The 27913-nt window shown below is 31.2% G+C and overlaps 1 protein-coding gene across 1 annotated transcript; it reads right to left on the bottom strand.

Moving 5' to 3' along the window:
• Positions 1 to 1408: 1408 nt before the first annotated feature.
• Positions 1409 to 27611, bottom strand: LOC118753232 (glutenin, high molecular weight subunit DX5-like). Its single transcript, XM_036488108.1, has 3 exons — positions 27276 to 27611; positions 13133 to 13200; positions 1409 to 2294 (listed from the first exon to the last, which is right to left on the bottom strand). The coding sequence occupies exons 1-3, from the start codon at positions 27505 to 27507 to the stop codon at positions 1488 to 1490; spliced, it is 1107 nt and encodes a 368-aa protein (XP_036344001.1). The 5' UTR covers positions 27508 to 27611; the 3' UTR covers positions 1409 to 1487.
• Between the last annotated feature and the right edge of the window lie 302 nt (positions 27612 to 27913).

Raw genomic sequence — 27913 nt, 5'->3', positions numbered from 1 at the left:
TTTTTTGTAGTTTTTCTGTTTTGATTCTTTTTTCTTCAAAGTAATGCAAGTTTATGACGTATGTACCATGGATGTGTGTATGTATAATTTTTTTTTACTATGAGCTTTTTATTTTGTTTTTAATAATTTGTTTTTCATACACTCACAGAATATATAATATGTAGATATTTTTTCAATTTCCAATTTCCTCTTTTTTATTTTATGTTTTTTATGCGTTTTCCGCGCCTTTGTCTCATTTCTTGAATACATTTTTGTTGTTTTTATGCATATTTGACTTTTCATTTTTTTTTATTCATTTAGTTTTATTTATAAACTGGTCAGCAACAGTAGCAAATTTAACAATGTGCGTAACAAATAATTTTTTTCTTGTAAATATATTCATGTATTTATATATAATATATACTTCATTTTAATTTGTAATATTAATAATTTTTATTTATCATAATATTTATATTTATGTATTACTTTACTAATTTGTTTTCTCTGTTATTTAGCTTTGTATGGAATTATGTATGTATGTATGTATGTATGTGTCCATATCTATATGCGTACGTATGTATATTATATATGTATAATGTACGTACATATGTATGTATGTATAAGTGTATAGTATGTCAGTAAGTAAATGTACATATGTACGCACGAAGAATTGAAATAAATTAGTTGAATGTGTTCTAGGTAATTTTAAATATTACGATTTGTGTTTAATTTTCCTTAATTTCTTTATTTTTAATCGAATATTATTGCATTTTTGTTGTCACAGACGTGACGGTCATTCGGTATGTATATACGTATTAACGTGTATGTATGTATGCATATGTGTATGTGCTTTAATTTGTTAGTTGTCATGTACGTTGTAAGTCCGTGTACCGCTGTGTATAACTGTGTACTTACATTTTAGTTTTTACAACAATTTTATAGGTTTTGTTTCTCTTAGTGTTCGGGTTGATTTTTTTTTTTTTTTAATTTTTAAATTTACTTAGTTATGGGACTCGCTTTCTGATACAAGCGTCCATTCTCCCCCCAAACACTTATAGATACTTCGCCGCCTCTATTTAACATGCACCACCGTGTCAATATACACTTACGCCCTCCCTCGTTAGCCCACCGTTCATCTAAGCGATGTATATGTATATTCGCCGCTTTAGCGCTACTCAACAAAAAAAAAAAATTAAATATTTATATTAATTTTTTGTTCGCCGTTATTCACCATCTTGCGATTCTCCATTGGTTATTATGTAATAAAAAATATTAGTACCGTTAGTTTAGCATACTCAATATTGCCATCGTATGCTTGATTTGATTTATAATAATCATATTTATAATCATATTTATAATATGTACTATTATTGTAATATTTTAGCGTTAATAATAGTGATTTTTGTTGTTGTCGTTTTGGTTTTTTGTCTTTTAGTTAATATTAGTAATAATAATAAATACAAATTTAAATACAATACAAATAGAAAGTTCCTACAAAATGACCAGGGTTATTTGCCGAAGCCGAATCCGAATTTGCCGAAGAGATCTTTGCCTTTTGACAGTACATCGCCGCCTGGCGCCGCCGCTGCAATGCCCTTCAGTCCGCCCAACAGCCCCGCCCCGGGTCCCTGACCCTGCGGCGGTGGCTGTTGCCCTTGCGGCGGTTGACCCGGCTGCGGTTGGCCCGGTTGCTGTTGGCCTGGCTGCATTGGCTGCGCACCGACTGGTGGTTGCATTGGATCTTGTTTCGGTGGTTGTTTCGAACCAAATAGACCACCGGTGGCAGCCGAAGTAGCACCTGAGAGTAGGCTAGTCGCCCCGGAGAATAAACCGCCAGAGGACTGCGTCGTTACGGGCGGCTGTTGCGGTTGCTGCTGCTGCCCCATCATACCGCTCATCGGACCGCCCATACCCATTTGCTGTTGGCCCATCATGCCGGGCTGCTGCGGTTGTTGCTGGCCCATAGCACCCATTTGGCCCATTTGACCCATCTGCCCCATTTGTCCGCTCATACCCATTTGCTGTTGTTGTTGTTGTTGCTGTTGTTGTTGTTGTTGTTGTTGCTGCTGTTGTTGCTGTTGCTGTTGCTGTTGTTGTGGCGTCATCTGTCCCATCTGACCCATGGTACCCATTTGGCCCATTTGTCCTCCCATCGGCTGTTGTTGGCCCATCATGCCCTGCTGTTGTTGCCCCATCTGGCCCATACCCATTTGTTGTTGCTGCTGTTGTTGTTGCTGTTGCGTCTGTTGCTGACCATATGGTTGTTGTTGAAGTTGCTGCTGCATACCGACATTACCACCGCGACCGATCATCCCCTGGAAATGTGCACACAATTCAACAGATTAATGAATAATAATGGATTTTAGCACCGTATTTAACTACGAGAGGAGTTTAGTAATCTCATATCTCAAAGGTGAGATGAGAAGGGATTAGTGGACAAAGAGACAGAATTTAAGGTAGGTTTGAGAAGTGGAGAGCGATAGATATAGTTGAACAGTAGAAGGTGGAACTGGATAAAATATTCGTTGATTAACTTGGAACGCGGAATTTAAAATGGAATACAAACTAACCAAAAGTTTTTTGAAACATGTATTGGATAATTACAGGAACTTTGCAACAAAACTCAAAGATGGGTTCCACTTAATTTCTCTTAATTCAATAACACAATGCGGACTGAATAATTGAACGGATAGTATTTAGTTTTACAGTGAATCTTTTATTTTGAGTTTTAAGAATATCAGATGCGGTTAACAAGATTTCTGTGACAAGTGTTTTCGTGTTACGCTAAGAAATTGAAAGGTTTATATACAATTGATCAAATTACAGAAATTCCTTTCCTCGCACTTTTAGACATTTACTGCTGCGTATCTGCTAACTAAACTTACATTCTTATTATGCATCTCGAACGATAGGTCGCACAAAAAATGCGTCTGCAGAGGAATGCTTCAAAAATTAGCCCGGCGGCTTTCTATTCAAAACGAAATTCCAGAATTTGGACGCGCATAGAGTAAAAGCTCTTTATGAACTCGGTGACGACAAAAAGAGCTTTTACTTCGTGTGCGTCTTAGCGCGAAAAACTGCGACGGTTTGTTCAAAACGCGGTTCGGTTCAAAGCCCTGTTAAAAATTATGAACATTTAATGACATTCTAAACAGGTCTTTGTTTTGCTGCCTTAAAATTACAGGCGAATTTTTAGAGCTCTTTTTATGTGTATTGGTGTTTATTTGAGTGTATGAAGAATGGGTCGGTCCAAAACTCCTTCTCTAGTAGGGTCATATGACTATAGAAATGGTGACTAACTTAGTAATTTATAAAACTTTATTCCTCTCAGAACACTTGGACAAACGCAATGCAAAGTCTTACAAAGCAAAAAGAAAATCACCCAACGTCTAAAAGAAAAACCGTTGCTTCCAAACTCTTGTTATGCTATCTCGAAAACCTTTTCCTTGCTTAAAATCGGATTTAACATTCGGATAGAGTAATAAATTTAACATACTTTAGGAATGATAAATGCTACTTGAAATGGTTTACTGAAATTAAACCTTTCTTCAGTTTTCGAACAACCCAAGACATATCAAAGAGATAATAGCATTACAGCAACAACAACATTTACGCGTATTTTGTTGTTGCTTCTGGTGTTTAATTTATCAAAACAATTTCAACTTTTTTTTTTTTTTAATTACCATAGTGAGCGATGTGAAAAATAAACTAAAAATTGTATAAAAAATTAAAAATTGGTACGGCTTTCTTGCTTTGTAACTTTTTTTCACTCCAGAAGCATCAATACAGGACCCAGTAATCAGCCTTTGAGCTCTTGGGTTAAGCAAACGTTCCAAAGGCTGCTTTCGAACACTTTTTTTTGAAGATTCGCATGCAAATGCCTTTTGCCATTTAAGAATTTTTCTAAAAAAAAATTATTATGTGACAGTTTAGAGACCGAATAATGTGAAAAAAATCAAATCAAGTGCTCTTCTGCTACTACCTATTTAATATGCCTTAGAACAACCAAGAAATATCAACCATTTTTTGGACGACGTAAAAGCAAGCCGACCATGGGATACTTAATATAGATTTTTGTTTTTATTTTCTACACAATATTCAGTCACCGACTGCACTTTATACTGTGTAACGAAAATAAAAGATACGAAAAGAAAAGGCGGGCCTAAAATTCTTCAACAATTTGTTTTATTTTATTTTGTTTACGTCTATACTAGAGTTGGCAAACCATCGATGGTGTTATCGATACCATCCATGGCTTAGGTTTACCAACGATATTTTAGCATATTCCAAAGCAGCATTTAAGTTTTCTTACGAAAAGTTGATTTATACACGAGACTGGGCCCCAGCTACGAAAAAAACAAGCATTTCCAATGCCATCAAACGCTCCACAACTCAGTGGGAAAAGTAATGTATAGTAATCGATAAAATTATCGGTAAAACAGCCGTTTTCACATTCGAAAATGCATTATTTTTTTTGCCCACGTCGACGTAGGAAAAGTGTGGCATTACCAGTAATGCAAAAATGAATGCGATTTAGTATGAAATTTTTGCGACTTTTTGGATACATTAGAATTCTGATTACATATTAAACAGAAATAGAATCTAGACCTCTTTAGAAATACATTACATTATTTATCACGCATGTAATTCATTACCACCTTTCCCACTGGGAAGCATCACTAAATATTTTTAGAATACGAAGTATTGCTCTTCAGCGGTAACATTGAAAACGCTATATTTACATTTGTAGAGCAAAAAATCGCGCATAAAACAAGGACTCGTAAAGTGGATGCCATTCTTGTGCAAAGATAGTACGATGAACGAGAGAGAAAGCTGATCATAGTAATAATCCACTCGATTTTTTAAAGGTAGTCTTTAAAAAAAAATTGTAATAGTTCGTTGCAAATGCCCATTAGCCCGTAGATGTATGTACATAAATACAAGGAGGTATTCGTTTTCTTCCAACAGTTTAAAGTTTGGGCTATAAAAGCTCCAGCCGAACGCGAGTTATAGGAGCTACTGCGACAACCTGCGGTTTAGGCTTCTATATATTGGTTTAGCGTGCCTAAAAATGCACAACCCTAATGCACACTGTTGGCTACCAATTTTATGCATGCAATTTTTTTTGAGAACCGTTATACATAGGAAAAAAGTTACCTAACGTTTTTTGTACAAACTCGCTGACGAACATTTTTTTGTAAAAAATGGAGCCTTAACACGATTTTCGCAAAATCTCGTTTTACCGCTACCTTTGGCAACTCGTAACAGCTCTAGTTGCGATGTAATGTTTAATACCACAAATGAAAGATCGATGCAAAAACCCAGCTTTCTCTTAAGTATTCTGAAGTTTGGCATTTTTTTGTCTTTATTGCCTGAGCTAATATGGGAGTTGGCCAGTTTGGCTTTCAAGACTACTATTAAGAAAAACTTTTATAAAAAATCATATGTTTTCTGCTGTAAGCCCATTTTCTTGCTGAATCCAATTAATTCTTAGAAAAGTTCAAAGATTTAATAGAATATCCCATAAAAGTTATTTTTTTTAATCATACAATATACACCTCGAAAATATCGCTTATACAAAATTTTCAAACAAAACACACATTGACGAATTTTTCGCATCTTCTCGGTTTTGTAAAAAAAAAAAAAGTTTCGGTGCAAATCTTTGCTGTGGCTCTACAAAGCTGACCTTCTGATACGGACCTACCTAAAGCTAAAGTGAAACCTTGTTAACCACATTTATATCTCACTCATAAAGATTTTGTTGAATCGTAAATCATTTAAACAACTTAAGGTATAATTTTTTATAACTTTATTGCGACTTCGAAACATCTTCAGTAAAAATTAGAAAAATATAGTTAGAAAATGGGTTTATATGTAGAACTAGCAACGTTTTCATAACATTTTCGAACTTTTAACGCTCTAAAGGAACTAGTTTTATAACTCGTTTATATGTGCTAAGGAAAACAATTAGGTTTTACTTAAAACAGGAAGCAAAACTCAAATAGCAGATATCTGAATATATATCGGATAAATAGTTCATTTTCTAACTCATAACTCAAAACTCTTTTCAACTCAATTAAACTTAACTAAATTACAAGTCTTACACAATAATCGTATTTGAAAATAGATAACCGATTTCCAAACGTGTATTCGTATTTATTTATATAATTTTTTTTAGTTAGCTAAAGCATATAAGCGATTCTATAAATTTGTATGTTAAGTTAAAGAACTAGGTAAAGTATGTAAGTATGTATGTGAGAAATTTAATAATTTATGTAAGTACGCGCGTATGTATGTATGTAACTATGTATGTATGTATGTATGAGCGGTATTTTGAGATACGGCGGTAAGTTACGAAACGCCTTGTCGAGAGTGAGGTGAGAATTGTGAAATCAGTGGTTGGTTGGTGTTGGCTGTGGAGTTTTTGGGGGTAGCAGATTCATTGGATACGCGATACTTTTCTAGCAATTAATAAGTGTTGCTTACTTTTTATTAATTTTTGAAAATCGACGAATATTTAAAAGGAAAACAAAATGCAAAAAAATTTATTCATTTTGTTTATTAACTATAAAATAAAAACAAAACAAGCAGTTACTGTTTTACGTAATATATTTTGACCTGGATTTCAATTACGAAGGCCGGACGCCTAGATTTATGCAACTTTTTTCGATGTGCAAGAATTGAATAAATTTCGTTGTTTCTTTTTCTTTAACAACTATATGTGTTTAATTACTTTTCGGCGCTTAGAATTTGCGAAATTGTAAAAATGTGGATAGTGTTTGAAACTAAATTTTTGAATTAGTAGGAATTTTTATAATTTTTTTCTTTTTAAATAACGTCACTTCTGGAGATTCGGTGTTCTTCAAAACAAAAACAAAAAAACGATATGTAGAAAAGTAAAAAGCCAACAGTTCTTTTAAATTCATAGTCAAAGCGATAGAAGGAGGGAGATTTAAACAAACAAAAGCAATAATAATAAACGAATTGGTAGTTTAAAAAAGAAAATAAAACAAAACCGACAGGTGACGTAGAAGTAAATGTAAAAGAAGAAATAACGAAATAATCAGCGGCAATTACGTTAAACACATAACGGTACTACACAAGTATGTATTAAAAAGTGAGCATGGGAGATCGCACAAGGAGGGTTGTATTGTGGGCGCGTGAAAATTAAAAAAATAAAGCAGCTATTTCACAGAGACAAGTTAGTTACACGTTTATACAAGTCTAAATGTGGCATTAGCACTCAAACTAATGTTGATGTAAAATTAAGTACAAAAAAGCTTTAAAAAAATACTAAAGTTTCGGTAAAGCTTTTATACATTTGAAAAAAATAAAATTCCATTACCACAAAAAAGGGGTATTCAGTCAATACAACAAAAGTAAAATATGAAAAAACGTACAAATAATTTTTTACACTAATTAAAAGAAAATATTGATAATTTCCATAATTTCTTTTGTACACATTATACAGTGAATCACATAGAAGTCTTTTAATACAATAATTACACTCATTAAACACCCAATATTGAATACTCAATCAAAAAATTGTAAGACAAATATGTATTTTCACGTTCATTAAATGAAACTAAATTTTGATTTTTACAAAATAGAAATTTTTTGGTATTTGGCTGTTATTTAATGAAAATAATTATAATAATTGCGGTTTGTATTTGGGATTATAAAAGCAAAATCGCTAATTGCTCAGATTGCTTAGATTAGGTTGCATGTATGTATGTCTGTATATACACGTGTATGTGTGTGGATTAGATATTATGCAAGTCGTAGTATTGTATTAAGAGTTAGTTTATACATATGTATGTGTTCGTATGTGGGTATGTGCATGTATAGATGCTGATTGTTGAAACTACTACTATGGATTTCGCTCTGCTTGCTTTAGTGAAATGTAAAATGTAAGTGGTGATTGCTGATTTAATGAAAATGTCCGAATTTGTGCGATTAAATAAAAGGCAGGAGGGTTCTGAGGAAAAAAAGAAGATAAACACACTCGCACGGCAAAAATTATTGGCACAGAGAGTGTTTCACAATATATGCAACAGCTTCCTTTCTGCTAATTTTTCATAGAAATATGGTTCATACCATGATGAAATTAAAAACAAGTGAAGTCATAAAACAGCTTTCTCGTTTTATTCTCTTGAGATTCAGCTATCTTATAGAAATTTTCAAATAAGATAGTGTCAAATAGAGATTGGCGCGTGAGTAATTTTGGCTCTCGTTCACGCACGCTCACGTTTATCGCTTTGCTATATTTTTTTCAATCACGTTCATGCACGCCGACGACGCCTATTTTTTCTGTCACGCGCGCTCACGCATGTTTCTCACGGACATTTTTATTTTTTATATAAATAGCATTTCATATAAATAGGCTTTTGTCGCACAAGTATTATTACAAAAGTTTGGCCAAACGCCTAGCAAGGGCTGAAGGCACTATTATTATTTTAACAAATTTCAGATATACTTACATATGTATCTAATACGAGTGTAAAAAAGAATTGGTATCAATATTCATTCAACGTGTGTAATTTTGAAATGACATTAGCTCATATTTTTGGTTTAAAATAATATTTTGTCGAGGTTTTCACCAAGCAGTCGTGTACGTCTTTCTTCCAGAATTCTGCGTAACACAGAAGAAACTCTTTCACTAGTTGCTGAGCTAGCTGGTATGTTTAAAATTTGCCTTGAAAGACTTCTAAGAAGTGGTAAATTTTTAGCTTTCTCCCACAATTTTAAAACATCGTCACAACTTTTGTTTTCCGATTTTTTCAAATAAATCTGTATTTCCGTATTAATTTTTTCAAAAACTCCTTCTGCAGATTCATTTGTTGCATATTTAAATTTGTCAAAAGTTGCACGGGTTTTTGCCCTTTTCCAGGTAGAAGGAATGTCATCATCCAGAATTTGGAAATCGTAGAAAATCACGTATTTTGCCAATCTCGAGTGTCAAATCTTTCTTCTCTCTCTAATTACTATACCTGGTATAATTTCACCATGGATTCATACTGCATACAACAAAAAACATAAAAATATAATTTCTAAACTTTGTGGAAAACTCAGAAAAGTTAAATAAATTTTCCATTCTTTAGTCGGATTTTTAGAATTGTTTTCAACCCATTTTCTTCTCAAAAAATCAACGCGATTTTTTTGCAACTTAAAACTTCAATTTTATTCTACTATAACTGAATGGGCTAAAAAAATGCCTTTTCATTTATGGAATTTTCTTGAGTTTGACAAAAAGTTTAGAAATTATATGTTTATGTATTTTTGTTGTGTTATGAACCATGTTTTTATAAGAAATTAGCGGAAAGAACAATAAAATTATAACAAAAAATTTGGAAAAAATCTTTGTGCCAGTTTTTTTTTTTGTCGTGAGCGTATGTGTACATATAAAACTGTGGCGAGTGGGTCCTTATGATTATAAAGCGACCCGCTGAAGTGATCCGAAACTGACTGTTATCGTATGTATTTATACAGAAAAGAAGTTATTTGGCCATTGGATTTAAAATATCACACTTTACACTTTAAGCTATGTACACAAAAGCACGCCAAAAACGGCTGCAACTAATGACGTTTTCTTTTCAACCGAAAAAAGTTACCTCCTCATCGCTAGAACAAACACTATGAACAGGACAATGAGAAGACAACATATTTTGTAGACAATAAAATACTGTAAATATTTGATTCAACGTTTATTTATGCTAGTAAAGGTGATTGTACCTCTCTAATTACTTAATAATTAAAGATTCCTAAACCTTATTTTGTGTCATGTAAAATTAAATATCGGAAAAACGGCAAAAGGCATGATGAATGGAACCGAAAACTGCAAGATTAATAAATGAATGATATGAATGGCATTGTGAAGCGTCTTTATTGTCATTGGATACGAGTGTGAAATGTCTATGTTGTTCATGGAAATGCATAAATATTGCGTCTGAATACCATTATCTTAATTTTCTTTTTAATTATCTCATATTTCTTTGATGATAAACAACAATTGTGAATAGTTTCATTTAAAACATTGTAAATCTGCAGTTAAACCGGGTACTCGTTAGCCTGTCCAGCAAAGTGAGCTCGGCTATAACCTGGCAGCAGATCGTGTGAAAGGTGTTATTAGATGCCTACTTTTTACCTTTGCGATCGACGGCCGGTTAACCAGCGAGCGAAACGTGAGAAACGGCACTGACTGCCTTCATGTCAACTTTAAAAAGAGAATACAAGTAAAAATTTTTCGGGCCGGCCTTCTGTCAACAGGTGAGGACACCAAAGGTGAGCAAGGAACGACCAGGCGGATGTGTTGACTGAAATTGGGGCAAGGTGGGCATTTGTTGGCTTGTTAAAAACCTGATATTTTTCTATTGCTGGCCGCGTTTAACAGCAAAACTAATCTTAGCGTAGTTCAATATGGAAAAATTGGCAATAAAATATTGTATAAGTGGCGCTGGTAATGACTTTGTTGTCAGCTGTGCGTTTATCTCTAAAACATTAAAATAGGCTTCCACGAATGCTGGCTCTTTACTTGACTAAAATACTGCATAATTATATTTTCATGTTAGCGAAAGGAAATCAAATACGATCACAAAGGTCTTAGTAAAGGTATCTCCTTCCTGGCTGCAGGAAGCTACTTGAACCTAACCTAGGATCCAGTCAATCGAAATCTTATTGGATGAATGCATAAAGAATTGCATACATTTTTAAATATTTAATGAAGCCGGAGTTTTTTTTTTAAATACATTTCAGTATTTTAGTTAGTATTAATCGTGAGATCTTATTCTTTCGTCTGGTGTAAATAGATCACCTGAAGCAGATCTTTAGAGTTAAGGGCTACGTTGATGAAGCTACAAACTTCTTAACGGCACAGGATACGAAACATTTATGCATTGTGAACAGTGATTTTTAAAAAGCTAAGAGAACTTATAGATTTAGTTACTTCTTTCTTTGTAAAGCAAAAAATGGGAAGAGAAATATTTTTAGTGGCAGAAATATGTAAGTAAATAAAATGGAAAATTATAAAACAAAACTGTGAACTTAAATGGAAACGAATCTAACAAACACTTTTTTTAAATGCACAAAAATGTAAAAGAGTACTAAAGTGCATTGGCGTTGGATACAGTATATATTTAGTTTATTTTGTTTTATTTTGTTGTTATTTCTTCAACTAATACGAGTACTAAGGTAGAAAATATGTTACGAATATATTTGGTAATGGTAACTACAAGAGTTTTGTTCAAAATGTTGCTAGCTATACATAAAGTTGTTTTTTTGATATTTAAGTTTATTGTTTGCTGAATATATAAGTATATATAAGTATACTGACAATATGACGGTATTGATTGATTGATACGTTTTTATATTTTCATAAATATCTCTGTATATAGTAGATGCTTGATTGATTAATCGAGTTGTTTATTTTATATCAAAGTTTTCTTTGTCCAATTTTTGTATGATGATTTAATTATTTGATTTGTTCGCTAATTTGACTATTTGACTATTAAGTCAATTTCGTATTATTGTGCTGTAAATTGAGTTGAGAAATTGTGAAACTGTAGCTTGATGAGCGACAATATGCCATAAAGAAATTAAAAAGAATTAAATAAAAGAAATTAAAAAAATTATTTTTAAATTGGAAAATTAGTTTGGAAATAAATTCATGGCGACTGTTTTAAAAACGCGAGCTTTAAAAAATTGCCAAATATTAGACTAATTTTGATTTATTTTAAAGCTGTTCCGGACGAAACTATAGTTTAGTAGTTGCCAAAAAATAAATACTCGCGGATAACATCCTAAAACTTTTCGTGCAGAGGAAAGTTTAGAGCCGTCCATTGCATACCGCTTTGTTAACATTTAGTATAATTTTTATACTAACATTTTCAAATTTTAAATTACCGTTTTTGTACTAAATTTTAAGGTACTCAAGTTTTTAAATTTTAATATGTAATACTAAAAGGTAGCTTAAACAAATTTTTAGTGAAATAGAGTTTAGTATTTTTAACTATTCAAAATTTTATATCAAAACTAAAAACTACTAAAGTTTTAAAATACTTTATGTCAACATTTAGAATTATTTATTAGTACAAAGACGTAAAATTTTAAATACCCAGATTTAGTACTAAACGTTTCTGGTAGAAACATTCCGTACAAAAAAATATGTACTAAAATTTAGTAGGTACTAAAATGTACCGCAAAACTTGTTTGAGTTCTATACTCCAATATTTTAAGATCGCCAAAGTTACTACTAAGTACTGTATTAATATATGTATACCTAGTCATATAGCATTTAATTTTGGTGCTAAAATCCTGAAGTTCTAAAATATATTTCTAAGATTTTAAGGAACTTGATTTCTGTACTAAAATTCTAAATAATTTTTTATGTACAAAGTAAGGTACTAAGATTTAGACATATGTACATTGCTTTCACAGTCCATTAGGCGTTAAAAAACTGTTTGCAATTCACTTTTTTGTTTAATAAATTTGTTTTAGGAAAATTAACAATAAGATATAATTGTCTGATTAGGTTATATTTCTTATCAACTACTAAAAATTCATGAATATTTATTTTTTGCTAATACAAAATATTTAATCATATTTCAGCGGCTTTTGTTTAAACTTTCAAACTCGTACAAAATTTAAGATAAGGACTTATTTCGCTCACTCGATATTAGGTGACAAAATCAACTAAAAAACGTATTATCGATTGAATAGCTTGATAGCTCGACATTGAAAAAATATTTTCTTATCAAATTTTGCAATTGGAAACTTTTTTCTAGTTCTAGAGAACATTGCTGTAATAAAAGATTGGCAATTTTTTTTTTCAAAACACCAACTCAAACTAAATCAAATGAACTTAAAGTAGAAAAATAATCCAAATAAATTACTTCAAATAAAATATTTATAGTTAAAAGAGATAGCAGAAATTGGTTTGGTGGAGTAAAGAGAAGGGAATGGTGATAGAGTACTGGCAAAGTAATGTATATATATACATATACATATATATATATATATATATTTCTTTTGGTTATGTTTCTATATAAGTATTTATATATATGTTCTTTGCTTAATAAATAAGACAAGAAAACGAAACAGAACGAACGAACGTAGAGAAGAATGCGTTTTTTCGTTAAAAAATAGAAAGAGTATTTACCTGCGTTTGGTGATCGGGGGCAGGGAGGCCCGTGTTGTCTAACAGTGTAGGGGAAGCAGGGCGAGCATCTATAGCAACAAATATAACATAAAGACTTCACATTTACCACAGCAGACCATTACAGAAAAAATAAACTAAACTTAAGTTTGAAATTTCGATTCATAAAACTAATGGAAATGTACATAATTTTGAGAAAATAAATTCAGTAAAAAATCAAAAAATATGTAATTTGGAAATTTAGTAAAAATAAATATATTTAGTTATTTTTGTTTCAAATTAGCCACTGATTCAGAGTTGTATGTCTCTATCACTATCAATTTTTTCGCTGTCTTGCTAAGTAGGTAATTTTTTCTAATTTTTTCTTTTGATTTATTAATGCCGATTTATTAAAAAAAATGCAAATTGATAAATAGTTATTTGAAATGTTTACATCATATATAAATAAACTTATAAGTTGAACAGAAAATAGCTGGAAAATAAAATATGCTTAGTAGTAGTAGAAAAGACACTTAAATTGCATAAATTGTTAGTTTTGATTTTATGTGTTTATAATTTTTATTCAAGAAAAAACGTTTGACTCTGACAGACACCGGCTAAAGTGACCATATACATATTTATACGATTACGAGTAGAAAGTGCAGTTGTTTATACAAATTATTACGTTTTTTATTTTTGTTAGTTATAATTTTTCATGTTGTCACAATTCATTAAAAAAAATATCACACCATCGGTTTCGAGATTATGTTCGATTAAGTATGTTATAATGCATTCACAAGTATAAATGTATTTCAATTGCATATCCAAATGATTGCTTCTATAAATTCTGCTAAGTATATCTATCTATGTTTGTCAGACCACTAATTAGTTTTTACGCATTCTCATAAAACTCTTTATGCCTGTGGCATTTAACGCAAACAATAAAGATGAAATAAACGTGGCTGAGTAAAGTAAAGATCAGAAAGCGGAAATTGCAACGAAAAGTTAAATTTATTGAAACAAAATATTCTATAAGTTGTATGTGTATTTAATTGTTACGCAATTTTTTTCAATCGCTGGGTGGTCCAAAAACAAATACTTCTTTCGTTTAAGCACTTGACTATTGGTCGGTACGATATTAAGGACCGTAGAAATAAATGTTCTTCATAATTTTAAACTTTTGCAGTATTTTCTAAAAACTTTAAATTATTTTTGTAGTTTCCTTCAATACTTAAGCTAGCTTGTGTATTAAGTTTATTTTAAGAACCCACGCTTAAGTACCTTGTCACCAGGGCAGGCAAAAATATGCATAAAAAATAATTTTTAGCTCTTTAAAAAGCTCTAAATGTGCTAAATCAATTAAAATTTAGTTCAATCTTTCAATATTTTTATTCAGTAATAACATATTGCATATTACATACTTTTTTAAATTTTCAATAAAAAATACCTTCTCTGGTCATTTAAATAAGTTTATTGAAAAATTCCTTGCCACATCTGTAGATGTAGTTGGACAAAATAATATATTTGTTGGGGAGTAAATAATATATCTTCAATATCAGCTGTCATGTTTTTAAATATAGTAAATATATATCTCCTTTCAAATTTCTAACCTTTCTTTCAAAATCAATCCTTTTTTAAAGCTTTGTAATGCCTACTATCAAACAGCCCAAATTTGCCCTAATGAACGCCAACCTGTTCGGATTTCTTCAAGTTCAAGCTGATTTTTTAATTGGCATATAGCTTTTGCAGCTTCATCGTCCAGTTGCAACTTTCTATTTGCGATCAAATGCTTGAAGTCTCATTGCGAGTGGCTACAATACACGATGTAGAGAACAAAGGTGGCGGCCATCTCGGTACCGATATTCCGCTCTCAGTTAATTTGACAGAATCGCTCTTTGTATGACGTCACACTTGTCGAACTTGTTTACGTTTTTCATGCAAAATTTCTTCTTTAATTCTTGTTCGCGTTTTAGCACGATCCAGAAAATAAAGGTCGCGCCATTCGCAGACCGCTAACCCTCTCTTCGTCGATTTGACAGCATCCACCCTATCGCTGACGTCATAATATACTTTTGTTTATATTCACGGTTGCCAACTTTATGCTTTTCTCACTAAATTTAGTGGGTATTCAAATCGCGAAAATTTTTGAGTTTTGTGCTTGTTGCGTTTTTGGTGCTTTTGTTTTTAGTTTGAAGACTTCAAATTAGAAAATCTTAAAAAAATGGAAGCAAAATTTATAGCAATCGTAAGTGTGCTAAGCAATTTTACAAAAATTTAAACAAAATCATGGCACAGTGACAATCATAAGCGACATCGAAATGTGTGCAGCACCTTCAATCACGCCAGAAGAAATGGACCGTTGTGTAAGAAACATTGATTTTTATTAATTTGAATCGGCATCCTTACAATAAAATTATGTATTCATATAAAGTCCATAAAATACACCAATAAAAATTTGGTGCTTTTTCAAATTCAAAACTTGGCAATACTGCCTTTTGTTCGATGCTTCTTCTTTTTCTTGTCGAGTTCGTCTTGCTCTCTCATTCTGGTATATTTTGACGTCACGGCAGGTTGCTCTCAGCTCGATTGGCGCAATCTTGTATTCTATCATTCTTGGCATTTTAGCATTTCTCTCTCGCAGCTGCACCAGTGTGACGTCACGCAAAAATTATTCACAAAATTCCTCTCTGATGGGCGCAATCAGCAAAGCCATTTGCTTTTTTTTGTCCCAGATACATACAATGCTTGGTTGAATCATTAGCAATCTTAACCTACGCCAAGCGGAACCATAAAACCAGATTAAAAAAAATTCATTCTACTTAACTTATCAGATTGCCAAACGGCCATCTGTCCCGCACTAACAGGATGGTCAAAACCCTACTAAGCTAAAACTTTTGGCAAAACCCTGCTAAGCTTAAATTTGGGTAACAGTCCACCGATATTATGAATTGGATACGATATGTTCTCAAGATCTCAGGTGTAGAGCACAGGAACGCACACGGAAGGGTTTTCTTAAATATCAAAACTTAATTTTTATAAAACAGGTAAATATTTTGCTTAGGACGGTGCGTAATAAGCCTTAGGTACTTAAACGTGGCTGTTACTTATTTCAAATAATTGTTACAACTTCACCAAGTACTACTTACATACCTCCGAATCATGTTTCTTAAATAAAAAATAAAATGTTGTGCAGCTTTATCTCAATATATCAAATAAAAAAATTTAATACTTTTTATTACCTTTTCTGCGCCCCTGCCTGTAGTCTGTACTTAAAGCTTATTTTACAGTTTCTTGCATTTTTGAAATCAATTACTCTTGTTGTTTTAGTATTGGCAAATATTTTATATTTTTAAATACTATCGAGAAATATTATTATATGCAAAAATATTATCGAGTCTTTATAATTTAATTAATAACTAAGCTGTATTTATTTACATAAGGATGTGATTTTTATTCATAAATGGTGGGGTAGGGATTTTAATATATGTACATTTATAAGCGCTGACAAACTTTTATTAAAAACGTCTAAAAAAATAAACATAAGTTGTTGTTTTTGTTGTTTCTGTTACTTTCTGCAAAAATTGCTAAACTTGCACAATGTGTAGAACCAAGAGTAAAAAAAGTTCGTACCCTGGTATGTATTTATGTATGAATGTATATCTATAATCTGCTAAATATAAAATCTTAATCAAAACCTAAATAGACAAGAAGTTAATCGTGGACTGAACTAGTAGATTACACTAGTTTACAAATAGTTTACAAACTTTATTTTCAAGAAAACAGGTTTTTGCATTTTTTATTAAAATATGTATGTTTTAAAACCTGGACAACCAACAATGGAGTTATCAACTTTAAAATCTGACCCCCTGGAAAATATCTTATATAAAAACAAGAACCTGTATACTTAAATGTAAACAGATAGTACTTCAACTTATCATATAATAAGTAATTTAACAAGTACTTCGAAGTAATTGTACATATAGAAGTACTCCAAAAATACTTGTATTTCCAACTACCTACTAGAATTTTGCTCAGTCTCATCACTTTTTTTAAAGTGGGTTCAAATTTGGACCCTTTTTCTCCAAAAATTAAACTCAAATAAATCTAACTCAAAGGTTTTCTTCTTGGACCTAAAATAAAATTTAAACCAGTAACTCCCAGAAGACCGGTTCTTTTTTCCTTTGAAGAAATGGCAGCTAGAAGTTTGAAAGTTCTACGTAAGACTTCAAAATAGAATTTTATTAAGAACCATCTATTCTGACAATCCCCTGGGGATATAGCGAAAATTAAATGAAGAATAAATTTCGTTAATGACTGACTTTTACAATGAAAAGATTTCAAAGTAGAACCAGTGCCGCCAACTTATTTTAATCCACACCTAGAGTTCACCGAAATAAATCTCCTTTTTTTCTAAAATGTATCTCCTCAGTCAGATTAGGATCTTCTTTAAAAAAAAAACATCAAAATAATGGGAGCATTCAAAAACGTCAAAATACAAAGCATCAGTCAGTGCCGTAGGTGTATTAAAAAAATTAGATGTAAATTAATTTTTTTTTTCTATGGCGAAACATTGTTCAAAACTATGAACCAAGGCACATTAAACAGGTAGTATCAGTAGAGCAAAAACAACATTTGCGTGTATTTTGTTGTTGCTTCTGGTATCGAAAGTGTCAACAACTGTTCTGAATTTTTTCTTCTAAATCAAAGCGTGCCATGTGAAATACAAAAAATTATAAAAAATAAAAAATTGAAATTGGAAAAAATAAAAATTGATGCAACTTTCTTACCTAGTAAATTTGTTTGCTTCTCGAAGCATTGATTCATCCTTTGCAAGGCCCAGTAATCAGCGGTCGTGCTGCCGAGTTGGGCGAACGTTCCAAAAGCTGCTATTCAATCGCTTGTTTTGTATGGAAAAAGGTTTCACAAGCAAATGGATTTTAACAACTTATAATTTTCGTGAGAAAAAATTAAAAATATTTGACATTTTCGAGACCAAATAATTTGAAAATAAATCAAATCAGATGCTCTACTGATACTACCTGTTCAATGTACCTTGCTATGAACACTACTTAAAATTTTTTTCGAATGTCAATTGCACCGAAAAATTGTAGTTTCTTTCTATAGACCACACTATCGAAAAGACGGACAACTGGAACCCGGAAATATTAATTAAATAAACATGGTAAAATTGATATCATTTGCTAAAGACAACTAAACAGCAAAAGCTATTATCTACAAAAAGAAGAGCTTTACTGAATCGGTTAAAAGAAGTCTGATGTAGAGGTGTGGTAGTAACTAAATATAACTTAGTAGACGTTCCTTTCGAAAATTAATTGCGTATCAAACACGTATTAAGCAATTCCAAAATAGTTTAGCCTATTAAATGGGGTACAGTTTTCTTGTAAACTAGTGTAATCGATCAAAAACACCTCTCCGATCAAAGTAGGAAAAAAGATTTATTTTTCTCTAAACTATATTCTAGTTGCTAATTTATTTATTTTACCTTTCTATTTACTTTGTTTAGTGATGGTAAACATTTAAATTTAATAGTGATTTTTTCGAAATTTTTTCATATACAGCTTTTGTAACTAACAAAAATAACGAACTTTTGGCTTTCAGAAATATTTGTAAACTCAGATTCGCATAATATAGAAAGCTATCTGAACACAGACTAAAGTCAGCAAATTTAGGCTGCATAGATTTAATCGTTCAAATTAAATAAAAACTGTAAATCATATAGTATCAGTAGTTTTCAAAGTACATTATTCTTTCAGTATTAACTTTCAGTTAGGGTTCCAGATACATAAAAGAAATCTGTGGTCCAACCATATGCTGTTACATTTTATTTCAACTGTATTTCGACTGCTGAGTGGAAGATCGACCTATCTCGGCAGCCAGTTTGAAAACGAAACACTATCTCAAAAAAAAAAACTTTTCAATAACGCCCTATTTCAGAATTTTATTGAAAAACACCTTATCTCAGAATTTGGTTGAAGAACGCCCTTTCGCAGAATTCGGTTCAAAAATGCCCAATCTAACTTCAAAATGTATTGAATATGACCTGATACACGGCGTTTTTGACTAGGCAGCTGAGATATGGCGTTGTTGAAACGAATTCTGAAATAGCGCGTCCTTGAAACATTTTTTGAGATAGGGCGTTTTCGAACTGGCTGCCGAGATAGGTCGATCTTCCACTCAGCAGTCGATTTAGTCAATTATATATATGTACATGCAGTTTAAGTTGTACTAAATGTCTATAAGTTTATATTAAATCGTAAAATGAATGATATCTCGCGAACTAGTTAATATTTAGTAATAAAGCAAGTAATTTTTCGAATCACGTTTGATCTTTATCTTTTGTTGCTATTTTCCAATAAATGTAATTGGTATACTTCCAAAACCATTTTTTTCGATCATATACATACGTATGTATATTTAATTGTAAGTTTTATATTTTATAACAGTTTTTTCTCTCGAATGCATGCACAAGTTGGTACAATCGCACCTTTCTTTAATTTGAAATTTCATTCGGTACAAGCACACCACTCAAGGTACATTTGAAACGTAGCCCAATAGCTTTTCACGAAATCATTTCTTTATTATACTAAAATTAATTTTGTTTTAGATTCTAATTCAAATGTTTGCAATTTAGGTGAAACCTTGCGGAATTTTTTAAATTTTTGCACAAATCATTTTGTATTGATATTTGAGTTTATTAACCCCTCCACAGATTTTATTTCAAGAATAACTTATTTATGTTGACCCAAAAGTATGTGCATATAATTGGACACAGATATAAATATAAACATATGCTTATGATACATTTGATACATATAGGAATTTCAAAATTAAAACTGGAATAAAAAAATAATAATACTAGATAACACATATAAATTCGTATGCATTGACATACATAAAAATAATTTTACGATTAATACCATGGCACTCTTTACAGATTTTCTTTTCAATAAAAAATTTATTGTAAACCATTTTGAGAAGAAATTTAATATCTTTTATTGATTAATATCAGAAACATTTACTGCAATCCAAAACATACCACCTAATGTGCTTTGGAAAATGTAGAGAAGTGAATTAAAATCAAATTTTACGGTAATTTACAAAATGGTGTATTTACTTCTTTCTAAGCATTCAACACAACATGCAAATGTAAAAATAATTTTTTCCATGAACATCAAGACAGATTAAAAATATTACATTAAAAATTATTTATAGAGAGTGTTTAAAGATTTTTAAATGTATTTAAAGTAAAGTGCAATAATGAGTATGAGTGATCAATTAAGTAAATAAAACGAAAATTTTATATTCACTGCTAGAATGTATGCGGATGATACAAAAAAAAAACATTTTACATATTTCCGTTAATACCCAACAAGCTAAGAAAACATTTAAACTGTAAGCATCGAAAAGCAAATAAATTTAAAATTTGAAAATATTTTACTTGTTTATTATGACAAGCGTTGTTTAAGCGCAATATTTATTTTAAAGAATTGCTTAATAGATAAGTTTGTTGTGCTTGTTGGGTAAGGAAAAAGGGTGGGTTTTCTATTAAAATTTTGTTTTCGTTAACTTATTTAAACGAATCCTGATGAACTATATGAACGTTGTGTGTGCAATATCGAATGAAAAAGGCAGCATAAAATTAATAAAAGTTGTTAGGGAGAAAGATAATTTGGTGTTGTGGCATCCGGATATGCCGATTATTCTACATTAAATTAACGTTTAGAGCACGTTTATCATTATTTATGCTTTGATCATATTAATAGAAAAAAGTGCGAGTATAATTAAATTTGTACCTTCGAAACGCCAAATGTCAGAAAATTTAAAATATTTAGGAAATGAAAAAAAAACAAATATTTATTCTAGAGTTGTGACATTTTCGAGAATATTTCTTAATTTTAAGTATTTCTTATTTATTAAGTTGAAAATTAAACCGCTGTGCAAGAAAGTAACAAAATAAATCGGAGAGTTGAAAATTTATTTTACGATTAGGTGATTCACAAGACGTCGCACAGTGTTCTTTTTAAAAGAGGCAAAATTTAATGGTATTTTGAATCTTTCGAAATGGAGAATTCAGGAACAATTTTTTCTTTTTTTTTTGACTTGAAACTAGTCTTCAATGTACTTTTAACAAAGATTTATATACCTATATCTTTTCGCTGTTCTTTTGTCCATGGGCACAAAACCAAAAAAGCATTCAAAATTTTTGTTTCAAAGTTGATTTTTTTTAAGTCAAAAAAGAAAATATTCAAATATTTAACTCTTTAATGTCGGTTTCGAGGCGAAGGTAATTTTTCATTAAATCAGATTTTTGAAATTTTAAATTTTTTTGGCTCTTTGTCTTTTTTACTTAACAACTTGTAATGAATTAAAAATACGCGTAATTTTTAAGCAAAAACCCAAACCGACTTCAATTCTCATATCCAAATTTAATAGTACCGTTAATTTCTTCATGACCAAATGATCGAACCAAAACCAAATTAGTATGGGATCATCTTTGAGTTGCCACCTTTCCGGTAGAAAAAGAATTATCGAAATCGGTTGACGTGGTCCAAAGTTAAGTTAAGTTATATATGGGTCATTCCATACAATATTTACAACTCCATATTTTTTTTTTTGGGGTGAATATGTTTTTAAATTGACAGAAAATATGTAATCAGGTCCTCTTAAACACATCTAACCGTTATTTTACATTGAAAAAATTTACGTCCTTATGACTTTACGTAAGCGTACGGCGTCTTGTAAATAACCTAAAGATGAGTAATTGATTCAATTACTGCATCGTCTAGCCTAATTTTACCCTTTTTGCTCCATTTAACGCATTTACCTTTATTTGAACTGCGATTTAACTCAATTGTGAAAACATATATGTATGTATAACCGAATTTCAACCCGAGTTCAGATTTCTACCGGTTCACAATAAGTCGAATTACCACTTTTTCTGAGCGAAATTAAAAAATTCGAATTGCTTTTGTGTGCCGTTGTTATTAGACCCATTTTGTGGTACATTTTGTATTTGTATGTATATATATATATATGTGCATTCAAACCAAGTAGACTTTTTAATTAGTAGATTTAAAAAGACGAGTATGCATGTGGTGTTGAATACAACTAACTGAAAATTAATAATAATCATGATATGTACATACATATATGGACATTTCCATAGTGAACGAATGTAACAGTACATTTAATGCATAGGAAAAGAATATTCTTTTTTCTTTTTCAAATTCCAACGTAAACTAAATGATTAAGAAGAAGATTTGGCGAGTACTTGCTCAAACTAAAAATAGAGAAATAAAAATATTGATGCATAATTTCATCCAAGGTAGATTTCGTTATTTATATTAGGAAAGAAAATATTCCCAAGTAAGTATAAGGAAATTTGGCTCGTCAAGACTTAACTTCCAAAAAGTTTTAAGGTGGTGTATCAGCTGCTTCATCGCAAGATTTTATTTGTCTTGCGTCAATAACTTTTTCTGATAGTTTCCTCTTTGTTCTATTAAAATTGAAAATCCACATAACTTTTAACAAAACGGGAAATATTCGGCCCCTATAAAGAAATTTTTTTCATATCGGACACCAAATTTGGTGTCACACTTTCGATTGGCTTCAAATTTTTTATGGGTTCTATACATGAAATAAGCTAACACGTGTTCGTGGATTTTTTTTCGGTTTTTTCTTTGGAGATAGGATCTGTCAAAGTTTGCATCTCTTCGTGATTCTGAATAATCATGTACTTCTTTATATCTCGGGTTCTGCCCATCGTAGAGACTTCATCTTAACGTCGTTTTAAAGCTAAAGAAACGGGCTTAATATTTCCACAAATAAGATGGTCAAAATTGTCCTAAAGCTAACTTAGCTATTAACAGTTGAACTTTTTTAAGTTGATTTGCATAGTGAAGGCCACTAAATTAGGGATTTAAAATTATATGTTCGTAATCCTTGTTTAATTCTCTATAAAAAAAGTGGTTACAAAAAATTGGGGTTTTCAAGAACTATTTTTAAAATATTTTTCTTACTACAAACTTTACAACAAAGCGTTTTATTTAATAAAGCAAAACAGCAGTTTGAAATTCACATTCGAATCCCATTAGAGATCAACATTAGAACTCGATTAGAGAATTAATATTTTCTCGCATTGAGAACTATATCCCATTTTTTTTGAGATCGCTATGATTCTCGATAGTTTTCGAGTCGTTTGAGATGGGAGAATGTGGCTAGTTCTCCATTCGTTCTCTAATCGGTAACTTACCACAATGTTTGCTGGGAAATACAAAATTATTTACCTTCCGCCCGTTATTTTCACCGAAAAGTGGAGTTAGAAGCTTTCACCGCTGCGGCGACGATAATGCAGTTTCAAATTCAATTTATTCACGGTAAAATATCTTCAAAGTATTCTATTTTCGATTTTTTTTTAATAAAATTTGAATCGTTATAATTCCGTTTTTGTGTTCGTGATTGCGTTCTTAAGACTGATTTGATTTCTTACCAGTCAGAATAATAAGTATTGTAACTCATCCCAAAAACTATCAGAAAGTGTTTTCGCAGCTTTTGCTAATTTTAAAGTTAAATTAATATTAATTACGATAATTTTATTTGAAAAATTTTTAACATCTATTTCGATATCAGCCAAGTGTGAACATTGTATGGAAATACCCATATATGTATGTATGTAGATATGTATGTCTATAAAATTAATAAGATTAGGAAATGTTAAAAGTCTCATGAATATGTGTTTTGATATTTTGGAAATCATTTTAAGGCTACGGTTACTATGCATGCGTATTCTGACGAACTTTTGTTTTGACGATAACTTCGGAACAAAAAAATAAGAAACAAACAAGCAAAGACGTATTTTTTTTGTTGCGACGAAATCGTCAGAACAAAAGTTCGTCAGAATAAGCATGCATAGTAACCATAACCTAAGGTGCCAAGTCAGGTTATGAAGCAGTAAAGTGAGAGCAACATAAAACATCGAAATTTGTATGAAAAATATTTTAGAGCGGGAATTTTTTAAGATTTTCGAGATTTCAAGGAAATTCTTCGGTGAGCGTGAACTAGGAATGTTAACCCCGAGATCCCGGCCTTTTTTAGGTTCCAAAAATTCGGAGATTCTTGGCAAATATTCCAGGGATTTTCGGAAATTTTGATTTTGATGGCAATAATAGAAACTCCTTTTCTTGAGCAGTATTGGCTATATTTATTTTTATTTAATAATTTATATTCTTTCATAAATGTCTAGCTCATTATACATACAACACCGTGCGATAGTAAATTTTACACACAAAAATTTATATATTCGTGAAAACATGATCCAAATATTGTAAAATTGCGTTTTTAGTTTTTCACCCTGGGTTAAGTAATTCCAAAATTATTTAAAAAATTCAGTGAAATGTGCCTAGAGAAGAAGTGTGGGTATCACGTTGAAGACGAAATTCTGTAGAATTTAATCAGATTCAATGTTTTTTATGCACATGGACTTGTAAGTATTGCAAATGTCCTTTTAAAATTTTTTCCTTGAAATTTCGCAATATTTATTTTTGAAAAAATTATATGTTAAGGACTTATATAAACTCGATAACATCCTCGAATTTCGACCTTCTAACTTTATGAGCTTAAATAATGGCCTATTCGTCCTTGTAACTCCAAAAAATTTTAAGTTTTTTAACTTCTAAAGAAATTTCCTTCCTTCTTTGCTTCCTTTTATTTGTACCATATATATTTACCCATATTTTTATTCTACAATGCATTGAATTTTTTAATTAACTTTTGGAATTAATCATGCTTATCTCTGAAGTTTCAAAGTCCTTTAAAATAAATCCTGACATCAGAGAGAAAAAATAAAACCGCCACTTTAAATAAAAAAGTAGGTTTCAAACCCATTTATTCACTATATATTTTATGGTAGGATGAGTCAGCTGGGGTCGTTGGATCGAATCCCAGTGAAAGAAGTCTGATGAGGAAACGTGGTGATTTCCGAAATAGCTATCACTTCTAACGTTTTTTCAAACTATTGTTGCTTTTCCACAATAGTTTCTCATTAAAACGGCCTCAAGCTCAATAAAAATTGTTGAATATAATTGTTATAAGGCCATAAATAACAAACACAAAGTAGACGAGCTTCTAAAACAATTTAGAAGCAATTTTTTCGATTTAAGTTACTGAAATGTAATGAATATCTAAATACCAGGACTAATCCCGGGATTCCGAAAATCCCAGGATCGTAAAAAGCCAAAAAATTTACATCCCTAGCGTGAGCCAGTGCTGAGAAAGTGGGAACAATTTCAGATTTTAGATACATTTGGAACATAGCCAAATAAGTTTTCATGAAATATTTTCCTGTTTTTATTGAATTTAAATGCATATTCAATTTATTTTGTATCGCATTAAAGCATGAACTGACGTTAAAGCCTTGCACTTGAACCCGCTTCTCCATAAAATACCTGACGTACTTGGACAGCATAACGTTTCGTATCGGTTAAAGCTCTAGTTCTTCTCTCTGGCGTCAACATTTTGTATTCACTTCCCTATTCCACGCTAGAATAGATATCGCCTCTAGAGTGCGATCGCCGTTCTATGAAACGAAGAAGTGAACAATTTTTAAAGCTTCGCATAAAATTATTAAAATTTGGCAAAAGTATACATTTACTGAAATATTTTTTAAAGGAAAAAAAAACAAAATTATACTTTTCCTTGATAACCAATCCTTTCCTTTCACTTCACCACTTCACAGAGCCCGAAACGCGCCCGGTGTTTAAACTTTGTTTAAGATAAGTTATGATTCAAATAACTTTTTTTAAAGTCACATTCCAAAAAAAAACCAATACAACATCAACAACAAGAACAACAACTATTTATATTTTGCAAACACTTTCTTTTTTAGGTTAAAGTAAGAATGGTACAGAAAAATAAGGAACTTGTGCCGAAAAAACTATAAAATATATATGTATGTATGTAAGTAATTTGGAAGAAAAGGATTGTGGAAGCTTTTAAATTTATTAACTTTGAAAAACTATATATTAAACTGCAAGAGTAAAACTTTGTAACTTTCTTAATATGGACGTAAGAAATGAAAAAATCGAAAGAAACGAGACAGGAAAAACTCCAAATGTAGAAAAGGTAATTTATATTTAAAAAATATATATATATATAAATAGTAGATTGTATGTTTTAGCATAGCTTAGCTGGAAGAAAACCAAATTAAAAGAAAACTTAAATGTAACTGACTTTTCGCTCGTCTTAAGTTTATTAGATACTGTTTTTATGTTTGGTTAATTGGAATCGCAGTATTGCTGTATAAATTTTCGTTAGTTTCGCAGGAAAAGTATTTTACTTTCAGTTATTATTTTATATGTAGTAGTCATACCTACAGTGAATGAAAATAAGTATTTTTTGAGCACAACCTGAGTTTAGTAAACGCGCTGATTTGTATGCACTGAGAAATATTTACGCTTAGTTTTTTCTAGTATGTGTCTGGTCACCGTGGTTTACGCAAAAAAATATTAAAAATCTTTATATTTCTTTGCAAATTGTTTCTGGTCTCCTAATTAGCATTAATGTATATTTTTTTTTATGTTTTTTGTTTTTGTTTTATGCGTAACTGAATTGAAAATGTAGTATCACATAAAGAGGTTAAATAAAATCAAATTATGTAAGTAGATATGTATGTATTTCATAAACATATGTATAAATATAGTATTATACAATAAGTAGGTACATAGCAATTAACTGTTTGTAGAAACTGACCTTCAACTGTACATTTTATTGTTTCATTCGAAGGCAAATAAAAATGAAATGAAAAAATGAAAATAGAATAAAAATTACAAACTTATAATCACATAAAAATTGCAGAAAAAAGACAGTTATAAGAAATACAAGTACACGTATTGCTGTTGTTGTATATAAGTAATTTGTCGTTTTCCTGTTTTATTTTTTTTTAATATTCTTTTTTGTTTTTTTTTTATGCCTTGTTTACTGTTTGTTAGTAGATTAATATTAAGTAGCACGAGTAAGTTATGCGTACATACAGACAAATATTTTCACGTATGTATATGTATACAATACAAATGTATATGTATGCATGTACATACATATGTATGTATGTATAAGTGTAAATGACAAAGAAATTGATACAAAATTCACTTACGTTTGCCGGTTGAACCTCGCTGGCCGGCCATGCCGGGCATCATATTATCTCTGGGAGGCGGTGGTGGCCCTCTAGCGCCGGGGCCTTGTCCTCTACCCCGCTGACTCAAGCCACCACGTCCCGCCGGGCCCATTTGATTGTTGTACTGATCGGGTGCATCGGCGAGAAAATTCGACGGTACAAGACCCCGTATACCGTCCAATTCACCCATATAGAAACCATCTTCGTCCATATCACCATAAACGAGTATTATCTCACCGGTTTTGAAGCTCAATTCCACCTGCTGTTGGTTTGCAAAAAAAAAAAAACAGCAACATATAAATAGATTAAAAGTCATTGTTGCAGGAAATGCAATCAAATGGAATAAAGAAGAATATTAAAGTCAGCTTGACTTAAAATGATGACAAGGTATAAATGAGCTGAGGTTATTGTTGTGCAGTTGTTTTTGTCATTACATCTGTAGGAACTGAGGAGTTAAAGTCGAGTATTAAAGGGTAGCGTAGCTTTTTTATTTACTTTATTTGCAAACTGTTTGAACGTTCAAATAGCCCAAGGCAGGGTTACCGATGTCCTGCAACCTCGGTATATAATACCCTTGTAAGTTTCGACCGAAAACAGCTAACGTGTTGATCGCCACA

Source organism: Rhagoletis pomonella, unplaced genomic scaffold (genome assembly GCF_013731165.1).
Source record: "Rhagoletis pomonella isolate Grant_MI unplaced genomic scaffold, Rhpom_1.0 Rhpom_scaffold_02239, whole genome shotgun sequence".
NCBI lineage: Eukaryota > Metazoa > Arthropoda > Insecta > Diptera > Tephritidae > Rhagoletis > Rhagoletis pomonella.
The sequence above is the reverse complement of the archived record's forward strand: the minus strand, read 5'-3'. Positions and strand labels throughout refer to the sequence as shown.